Source organism: Strix uralensis, chromosome 2 (genome assembly GCF_047716275.1).
Source record: "Strix uralensis isolate ZFMK-TIS-50842 chromosome 2, bStrUra1, whole genome shotgun sequence".
Lineage (NCBI taxonomy): Eukaryota > Metazoa > Chordata > Aves > Strigiformes > Strigidae > Strix > Strix uralensis.
The window spans coordinates 108,395,553-108,406,526 of record NC_133973.1 but is presented as its reverse complement, the minus strand read 5'-3'; the positions used below and the strand labels follow the sequence as shown (position 1 = coordinate 108,406,526).

The window sequence follows — 10,974 nt, the reverse complement described above, 5'->3', positions numbered from 1 at the left end:
AGGGTCAGCCCTCTGAGAGCCATCTCTCTGCTGTCAGACAGGCCACTCCTGCCCAGACTCTTGGAGGTGCGCAGGACTTTTATGCACAGTGACAATCACATTTGGTGCCTGAATATCAACATTTAAAGCTCTGGACCTTAGTCCAGAACTAAGGTTTATAGTGTGATTGCAGTCTTACCCCTGACAACCAGACCCATCTGTATTTCTCACGTCTTCCGCTGTTTCTTTCCCATGTAAACTGTGGCACTGGGCAAGGACACTGCTGTGCCCCAGACTTCCAGTATGGCATTAGGATGCACCCAGGCCATGCACACTGGTAGCACAGACCCTGTGGCTGTGTTTCCAGCCTGTTACACTGTCATAGTAATGTGCATATGTACCATAGTATGTGTCCTGACCACACAGAAGAGATGTAGGATAAAACCGTTGGTGGAAGATGTCAGATGTTCACTAGCAGAAAGTTCTTGTGATGGGAGCTGAATCACAAATGTTTTTTAGACAGGCAATGCAAAGAGAGCAGTCTATGGGAATATGCATGCAGAGGTGTTGTAGATACCCCCTCACCTGCAGCCCAATCTGTTTGCCCTTCTACAGGGTAGCTTTTGTTTGGAGTAGACTATAAAATGAGATTCTTGAGTCAGATGCTAAAAATAGCAGGTGATCATAAAGACCCATTTCTGGCATTAAAATCTGGGATCGGTCCATCCCATCTGTTTATATGGAGCCATGCCCTGACTCCTAGGTAAGGCTGGCTCAGCTTGTGTCTGCCCACGTGAGACCTGTGCCAGTGGCAGTGTGGTGCTGCCCATGGATGGGGTCCTCCACCATCCATGAGTGTCCTCCACACATTTCATGAGTGCACCAGGGCCGTGGACCTGTGCTTACCAGAGGTGCTGATTTCCCATGCATGGTGACATGTATTACACCCAATGTTGGGCTTCACACAGGGGTGATAAGGCTTAATTAGTCATGGGATTGGAAGCTGGTAGTTGCGTAGAGATTTGTGGTCCTGAGTTGACTGTACTCAGCATGGAGAAATGTAGGATATTTCCAACCAGTACATAGTTGGGGGCAGATTCAATGCAAGAGCTGAGGTCTTGAAATGACAATTAAGATCATCTGGAAGACAACCCAAAAGGTGGGTAGTAAATTTCTTGTATGTTCTGTGGGGCCAGTTAGGTGTGGGGACCTGAGACAAAGCACCAGGAGCTGCTCCCCACCAGCCCCAAATCCACCCAGCCAAGGATGGACACGAAACCCCACAGTCCTCTCCAGAGCTGGGGCTGCAGGAAGAAAGTGTCTTTACTCATTCAGGATGAAGAAAGCTGTGCTCTGGAAAGCAAGGCTCTCCAGAGGACTCCTCAGGGAAAGCCATGGACCATGACTCCGGTGTCAGCTGTCACCCTTGGACTGGCAAGAGAAAACTCCAAGTGTTGAAAAACTGATTCTGTCTTGTGAAAAAGCTGATCTTGAATCAGCTAGAAACTGGCCTGGTTAAATGGAAAATAAGGATATTCTGTAATTAATAGTCTAAACATGAGACTAAGGAGGTGGAACATATTCACTTGTGATATACCGTAAGCAATCAATTGATAAATGTCTGCTAACATGGTGGGTCAAAAGTAAAAAGCACCAGATTTTTATCTGTCACAGAGAAACGTATGCCAGGAGCTGTAAGAGACAGTGGTATGAATTAGGATACCCAGTTGTCACCATGCTTTTTGAAAGTTATCATCTGTGCTGTTATAAGCGCTGCTGACAGGCTGGTGTCATGGATGGGGTGGAGATCTGGAAGGAGGGAGCTGTATTTCCTGGCTGTGCCATAAAATCCTTTTTCAGCCTTAACCTTTCAGCCCCTCTTTGTGTCCTCTTCTTTAAAATGGCAATAACATTCTCTGCACAGCTCGAGAGTGAGCTGTGGGGTAAATGCACTAATGGCGTGGCATGCTCTGAGACCTCTGAATGGGAAGTACCATATACCATAGAAGTATACTGTATAAGTACCATGTAAGTGCAAAGTACCCTGTTGCTGCTGCTGTTTTCAGCAGGCTGGTGCAGGGCTGATGGTTCCCTGTGGAGGGATCCTTGCAGGCTTTGTTATTTATACCTTCATTAGAAAGAAGATCAGTTTACATAAATTCTCTCTCCCCATCCTTGGGAAGGATGGGTGCTTCGAGCGATATCCGCCCTGCTAATCAGTTCCACCTCTATCTGCCCTTGATTGCATCTGCTCTCAGGGAAGTGTCACTCCTTGGTTGAGCAGAGCGAAAGGTTACATCACAGAATCGTTTCTTCATCTCTCAATTATTTCACAGTATTAATGAATTTCCATCAGGCTGCTGCTTGGGCTCTTTTTTTAAATTAAACATCACTGCTAATTGCATAGATGCAGATCTGAGTGCCACTGAGAAGAAAATATTCTGTATCTCGGTACAGTGTAAAGCCAGTGTAGGTCACTTTAAAAATTAAGTGCATAGATGACAGGTATGAAGCAACCTGGGGATGTATAGCTTTCCCTTCAGTGGAACTTCATATGTTTGGGCTGCAGCTTGAAATCGCGATGGAGTCTGCAGGGAAAGCTGCTTTTTCTGTAAATCAGCAGAGAGAGCATGTTCACAAAAGAGACACCTGCTGTGCTCTCAGTGAGACTTTACCTTGGTTCACACGTCTTTCCTCCCGCCTGCAATATGGCAGTCAAGCCACAAATGCGCAGGGCAATCTTGAAGAACAAGGAAGGAAAACCCATACATGAATTGGAAATTTACTTTCAGGGTAAGCAGCCAAATAACAGCTTTTCAACCCAATTTCTATTTCAGTGTTCTCAGGCTAGCTAAGCAGAGGTCTGGAAATGTGGCATTCACATGAAGAATAACAATAATAACAGTAATTCTGCTTGAAAAGCTCCCATGCCAAAACACACATAAAGCTGCACTGGGGGGTAACAAAATCATGATGCTATAACTCATGTTAAAAATGTGAAGGGTGGACAGTCATGTTTCCATTTGGACCAAAGAAATATGATCCTTAATTAATTTTTACAGACTGTTCTCGAGCAGCATGGCGAGGCACAGGATGCTAATGAAGGTGGTGTCATGAAAGGTATGTTGTCATGGCCCTGCCCTGAGGTGACCTGCTTCCACAGCATTAACGCTGAGATTTGGTAAGTCAGTAGCTGCACAGGTCCTGCTCTTCTTAATTGCAGCAACACTTCTAATAGCAGAGGCAGTGCAGGGGGGTGACGAGGGCAGGGTCATAGTGTTTTGCCTGCACTGCACACACTGACTGGTTCCCAGTCACTTTTTCTCTCTTGGTATATGTCTGTGTGTACACACACACACTGGCACACACACACAAATCACAAATAAGAAGAGGACAATTTGCAGCCAAGGGAAGCTGGTTGCTTGCTTGGTGGTTCTGTGTCATGTGTTGCAAACTTAAAGGACCAAGATACAAGCTGTGTTTATCTTTACAACTGCAGGACTGCCACCATGGTTTCTGAAGATCCCGGGTACAAATCTGAACTGTCTTCTATTTTGATAAAAACCCACCTCATCCAAGCATGTATGCTTGTGCTCAAATGCACTACCATTTCTGAATGCTCCCCTTGCCTGTTTCTCACACCACCTGTGAACCAGTGATAGCAGAATTACAGTTTTAATTCTAAATATGGATTTATATGGGATTTTGGAACACTTCAGGTACTCTGAGGGACGTCATAGACTGAGTGAAATGCTGGATCAGTACCAAAACCTTCCCAAAAATCCCCAGATGTCAAGAATCTGGAATTCCCTCCATCTCTGCAGATCGTGCTCCTATTTCAATCAATAAATAAAAGAAGATTTTAAAAAGAATAAAAGAAAGGAGACACAGAGAAAGGGAGAAACAGAGATTTTCAGCATTATAGAATTGTTTTAAAAATACAGTTTCTTCATGGTTCCTCTCTTTAACCCACATTAGACGTTAATTTCTGAAGGATGAAAGTGTGGTTATTTTTGTCCCCATCTGATATTTTCAGCCACAGCATTCTATCTCCTCCTTCAATTTCTGAGGCACCCTCTACAGACTTTTCAACAATTCAGCCACACTTCCTAGCAGAACAGCAGCAGGATTCATATTTGTGGCTGGATGCTCTCCATACCTCCAATTTCCCATGAGTCACAGGCCTGTCTCCCGATGTTTTTACATTCCTACTAAGCAATGACTGACACACAAGAGTTGGAAATTATAGCTATATATACACATACACATATATACACATACATATACTGAACAAATATAATTTTCTTCTGTCACTCTTACCATTCCGGTTTATGACACATATAGATATGTCAGCTGACTTAAATGACTCTTTACCGTTTTCCATGTTCTGCCTCTCCCACGAGTTAGCTCCACAGCTGCGTCAGGAATGCTTTCTGATGACAATGCTGCATTTTAAAAACATGAAGGTGAGCTCAGAAGCTATTCTTTCTCCCATTCAAATATTTATGCTGATTTGGCACTAATGACTCAATCTCTTTATTACTCTGTGTAGGAGTTGTCGTCATCCCTCTGTAAGACATTTTGGGCTTTGGGATGTGCTGTGTTTTTAGAGGTACAAAGCTGCAGTCCATAATTTCCGTGTTTGTTGTGGCCTTGAGCAGAAAATAGCCTGCTGTCAATGACTTGAGCAAAAACTTTGAAAGAAGAGACTCTTGAGTATCACCTAGAAATATGAACATCAGATTTATCAGCATCTTCACCAGCGTGTGACTGAGGCCAGGGCTGCCTTTCGGTTTGGCTACGTTTCTGTCCCGACATATATTTTCTGTAATATTTTACATAGTATTTCCATATTTTTGTTCAGGGAAGGAAGCAGGAAGTGCATCTCTGCACCAGAAAGCAGGGGAGCTTCAGATGTGCAGCCCAGCCAGTCTGTCAAATTTCTGCATCCTGTTGTCAGATCTCTCTCTGCAGGACTTGCTAACCCTTCAAAACTTCCCTGAGTGTACACAGCTCTGACTTTAAATAAATTGCACTGTCAACATATAATGCTCATTCGGGTTCACTATGCTTCCCTGTATTTGAGTTTTATCCCTTTGTTTACTCTGAAATTACACTAATTGTTCCACTTTTATCTTTATTGCCTCTTTATTTGAACAGCAACCATAGGAAGTTTGATTATGATCTAAAGTTACATCAGCGTCTGTTCTGCCTGACTCCATACCACTGAGTAAGTCCCAGGTCTGCTCTCTATTCACACAGGGCTGAGACACGCCGGGCGCAGGACAGAGCTCCTTGCAGTGGCATTGCTCTGCAGAAGGACCCACCGGCACCAGTGCAGCTCGGCACCGATGTTCGGTGTCTGAAGGGCTCAGCTGTGTCATCCTGGCTGAATCTCTTCTGGAGAACAAGCACTGTGACCTGGACCTTTGGCATCTTCAGGGATTGTACCTGAATGCTGCAAATTATCTTGATTTTTCAGTCTTTTGGAGAGAGGGCCAGAAGGGAGGACAGAAGCCTTCTAGATACCTAAAGCACTTGGTCAGTGAAAGAGGCCAGAAGGAGATGGGGTGGGTTAGTCTAGGGAGACTTAGGTAGAGAAGACAATACCAGGCTTCAGACAGAGATATACAAGGCAAATGGAAGGGCTGTTCCCCATGTCCACTGCAGATAGGACTACAGAGAAGAAGTCAAAACTGCAATTAGGGAAATTCACCTCAGACACCATGAAAAAATTAATATAAGTAAAGCCCTAAAGAGAAAGTGGTGGTTGTGCAACACTAGTGCTGGGAATTAAACAGTCAAAACATCTTAGAGAAGTGTTTGCACAGAGCATTACAGGTATGTCTGCTTTTGAGGCACAGGTGGGCTTGGCAGCTTCTTTAGGTCCTTCCGTTCTACTTTAGGTGAGTCCATGCTTCAAACATCTTCAGTTCTTCAGACACGCCCAATTCTTTCCTGGTCCCTACAGCCAAACTGTGCCAGATCAGCAGACTTGCTCTTCCAAGAGACGTGTATTTATGTATTTTTTCACTCTGAATTTCATGTCTCAAAAGCCTCCATGTGCGTGTTGCAGAGGTAATAAATGTAACCGAGCCTTTCCTTATAGTAGTTATTTAATTTGTTCCCCTCATTACTTTACCACTCCAGAGAGTGAGCAGAGACAGGCTTCGTGACTGAAACTCATCCTCGGTCCAGAGCTGCTGAACACAGAGCAGGTGTCCTCTAACCTCCCACTTCAAATACCCAGCCCCGGTAAGCCTTTTGCATGTGGTCTCTCTCCAGCAATGCCACCCAAGCAAGGGCCACTTTGAAGCTACCGGGTGGATGGATTATTTTCAGGGGAGCTACCAGCAGGCTAAAACCACACTGGTACATGGTTTTCTCTGGCTAAACTTCTGTCTTCTCTGTGCTGCATTGTGTAATGCCTTAAATTTCACAACTGTTGTATTACACTGATAGCACTTTCACCAGAGAAACACTGTTCTGCTCTCCTGTGAAAGAAGAAATGACTAGGAGCTCTCCTAAGAGTATTTCATGTGCCTCAAGTTCTTTGCAAGAGAAAGCATACCTAATTTTAGTTTCAATGGATGTTAATTGGACATGTGGATTTGAATAACTGAGATAAATTCTTGGCTTTTTGACATTAAAATATATTAAATGACAAGTGCTTTTTGCATACTGTTATTTTCTGAAAGGTTCTTTCTCTCTATAGCATCTAATGATAAAGCTTTAATGCATAAGAGTCCTGAATTTGCAGGAAGTTGCACTGAATGGTCTAATAGGTCATTTTAATCTCTGGCTTACATGGCAATAATAGAATAATAATAACAAAGGTTGCAAAACATTCCAACCCTGCCTGAATCAGCTGGCTTTTCATGAGCTGGTTATTCATTGAGCAATAAATATTCATGGATTCTTCAGGAAAGACATAGTGCATAATTTGTCTTGAGCAAAATTAAACAGGTCAGGCAGTCTTATCCTACAGCAGATCACAAAGGACTGAACTTGAGTGACAGGCTTGAATGACAGCCTAAGTATGCTGACAGTTGCAGAAGTCATCAGATTCTTCAACAGCAATTGTAAAGGCTCCTTACATTGTGTCCTTGAGCCTTTTCAGTATTAAAATCCCATATCAAAGGAGAATGAGTTACTAATGGTACCATACCAGAGAAAAATTCAATGCCTGGTTTGACTCAATGAGTACTTTTCACTGTTGCTCTTGTCCCCCACGCTCCTGGATGTACAGACGGTCAAATGTAGATTTGCCTATAGACCAGCCTTTACAGCTCAGCCTTCAAAAACATGAAGCGCCTAAGTTCAGTTCCTCAAGAGGAAAGAAAAACTGTGACTCCTGTGCCACAGCTTAGCAGAAGGCACTGGCTCTGTACCCATACCACATAAAATATTGCTAAATATTGACCATGTGTTGCACTGCAATTATTGAGGATTTTCTGTTAGGGGCTCTTGTACTGGTGCTGGCAATAGGAGCTCGGCAGGTGAATAATAATCCCAGTCCCTGTGTGCACCCTCTCCTGCTCTTACACACACATGCATATACTCACACTACGAAATTTATTTTCCCCTTTCTGAGGGACTTGCTGTCAGCTTTCACTCCAGATTTCATCTTTTCCCACATGCTGCTGACTTCTCTAATTCCTCCCACTTCTTCCTCTGTCCTCTGCCTATGTCAGCAAGACTGATGCCAAAGCTGCTTTCAGCCAGACAGCAGATGCAGGGGGCTCATCCATCACACTCTCAAGACCAGTGGGAAGTTAAATGGGAAGTCAAAGCCCAAAACCTGGTGGAACAGCGTGAGTTGCCTCATTAAGACTCAGGAGTGTTAACTGTGACTCTCAGATACGGGGGATCATAGAATCACAGAATCACAGAATGGTTTGGTTTGGAAGGGACCTTAAAGATCATCTAATTCCAACCCCCCCTGCCATGGGCAGGGACACCTTCCACTAGACCAGGTTGCTCAAAGCCCCGTCCAACCTGGCCTTGAACACTGCCAGGGAGGGGGAATCCACAACTTCTCTGGGCAACCTGTGCCAGTGTCTCACCCCTCTCACAGCAAAGAATTTCTTCTTATATCTAACTAAAATCTACCCTCTTTCAGTTTAAAACCTTTACCCCTCATCCTATCACTACACTCCCTGATAAAGAGTCCCTCCTCATCTTTCCTGTAGCCCCCTTTAAGTACTGAAAGGCCACTATAAGGTCTCCCTGGAGCCTCCCTCTTCTCTAGGCTGAACAACCCCAACTCTCTCAGCCTGTCTTCATAAAGAAGGTGCTCCAGCCCTTAAATCTCCATGTTGGCTGTCACCATTCACATCTTTATTTTCCATGTGCCCTAGCATAGTTTCCAGGAGGATCCGCTCCATGATCTTGCCAGGCACAAAGGTGAGACTGACTGGCCTGTAGTTCCTCAGTCTTCCTTTTTTCCCTTTTTGAAAATGGGGCTTATGTTTCCCCTTTTCCAGCCAGTGGAAACTCCACTGGAGTGCCACAACTTCTCAAATATGGTGGATAGTGGCTTAGCCACTTCATCCGCTGGTTCCCTCAGGGTCCGTGGATGCATCTCATCAGGTCCCATTGACTTGTGCATCTTCAGGTTCCTTAGATGGTCTCAAACCTGATCTTCTCCTATAGTGGGCAGTTCTTCATTCTCCCAGTCCCTGCCTTTGCCTTCTGTGACTTGGGCTGTGTGGCTGAAGCACTTGCCACTGAAGACTGAGGAAAAAAAGTCATTGAGTACCTCAGCCTTCTCCATGTCCCAGGTAACCAGGTCTGTTTCCTTCCAGAGAGGGCCCTAGTCTTCCTTTTATCACTGATGTACCTATAGAAGCTTTTCTTGTTGCCCTTGATGTCCCTGGCCAGATTTAATTCTAACAGAGCTTTGGCTTTCTGGAGATATCCTCTCTCTCAGGGCCAAAGGCCTCCTCCTTGATCAACATTTCATACTCCTTGAGGTTTTTTCATCTTCCTGGAGGGCCTCCTCATCTTCCCAGAGAGCTTTCTCCTCTTCCAGGAGAGCTGTTTCATCTGCCCACAGAGCTTCTTCTTCTGCCCACAGGACTCTGTCCTCATCCAGAAGGATGCTGTCTTTCTCCCAGAGGAGCTGGTCTTTCCAGAAATCCTCATCCTTTTTTCCAGAAAGCATTATAGTCCTTCCAGAAATCACATTATACCCTCCAGAAGGCCCCTGCTTCCTCCTGAATAGCCTTTTCTTCCTCCTAAAAGGCAGCTTCTTCCTCCTAGATGGGCTTTTGCTCTTCCCAGAAAGCTTGGATGGCCATCTTGAAATCTCTGATTTTTTTTTTTTGAAAGCCCTTGATCTCCTCCAGAAATCCCTTCATTGTCTCCTGAAAGCTCTGAATTTCCTCCAGAAAGGCTTTCCCAATCTGCAGCTTCTTGATGAGCTTCTGCTGGTGGGAGGTGCAGTAGGGAGAGCAGGACATCAGCTGGCAACAGCAGCTCTGTTTTGCTGCTTGTCACTGATGGATTGATCACCCAGCCCAGCCCCCCTGCTTCTCGCTCTGTGGCACAGCAGAGACGGGAGTGATGGGTGTCCATGATGACACCACCCAAGCCTATGTCATAGTTGGCTTGAAATGATGTTATACCACAAGTGAAGATGTTTACCACGAGCAAAAACAAATCCCTGCCCAGGACTCAGCCAGCATGTACTGCAGTGGGACCTGAAAGTCAACCTGTGCTGTGCAGGGCAAAGGCCAGATTTCTAAGTCATTTCCCAGAATGACTCCAGATGCTGCTGGTTTGGAGAGGGGTGAGGGGCTGTGCCAGGACCAGTGCTGCTCTCCCTGGCCCCAATCAGTAGGTCCCAATCTGAAGGACAAACACCTCTGCCCTTGTCCCTCCAGTGCTCGAGGCACTTTCATCTCTCTGACCCATGGTTATGTCTCCTGCCCCTTCACAGATTCCCCAAAAAATTTACAGCTTCCAGAATCATGCAAAACTTCAACAACGAAGAGAAAACAAAAATCTAACAAAAATCTAATTTTCCATTCACTAATCTACCTAATAATAACAGCTAGGATTAAAGCTGGTTACTTACCTATACTGTTTCATTAGATTTATTATGACTTATTGCACAGTGACTCCAGGTCCATAGAAGGGAGCAGGTTGCCTTATAAATAAAAACCTCTTGATTATTAATATATTATGAGCCTGCCTATGCCTTGCTGTGGTCAGGAAAGGCCCCAGGGGCCTTTGCAGATGCAATGCAGCTAATGGCAATATGCACCTGCTCTGTGTGAGGAATAAGAAGGTGGGGAGCATCCCATGCCTGCGTGACCACTCCAGGGCATTGGTGACAGGATGGACAGACAGCCCAAGCTGCAAGACCTCCCATGAACCCTGGCAAACATGCTGCCCCTCAAGCCCCTGCGCCCACCAGCATGTGACACCGACATCACACCTTCTCTGTGCTGGAGGCATAGACCTTCCTCATCCCAGGCTTCTTTCCTCCTCCAAAAGCTGACCCATGCTGGCAGGGCCCTGTCCTCTTCCCCAGTGTTTTGGGTATGGCCAAGGAGTCTTCTAGTGACATTTGGCAAACTCCTGCCTCTCCCCACCTCAGCAATCACTGAACAGGCCAGAGGGTGGACAGCTCCTTCACAGCAACTGGGATGAGCTATGATGGATGGCAAGCTGTGGGGGGAGACCTGCAGGGCGACTTTGAGTGAACACAGAATTTTGGTTCTGCTGTTTCCTCCTCATGCTGCTTCCTGACTCCTGAACCTTCCTCCCACAGCTGGGGCTTCCCTGGGAGATTGGAGCGGGGAAAGGCAGCCATCTACAGCTTCACTCTCAAGGAGCTCCTGGGCCCACCAGTTTGTCCCTGCTCACTGTGAGAAGGTACCAAGAACAAGTGGTGTGCACTCCCAGCTGGGCTGTCTCATCTGGGGTTGGGGTTAGTGTACCACACCACATGCCTAAAAGGCCAGAAAAATTAAGTGGGTAAATGTG

The 10,974-nt window shown here is 45.5% G+C and overlaps 1 protein-coding gene across 1 annotated transcript; it reads right to left on the bottom strand.

Moving 5' to 3' along the window:
- Nucleotides 1-8,932: 8,932 nt before the first annotated feature.
- On the bottom strand, nt 8,933-9,443 carry CCDC70 (coiled-coil domain containing 70). Its single transcript, XM_074860785.1, is given in 2 exon segments — nt 8,933-9,133; nt 9,135-9,443. Coding segments are annotated over 2 exon segments (510 nt in total).
- Between the last annotated feature and the right edge of the window lie 1,531 nt (nt 9,444-10,974).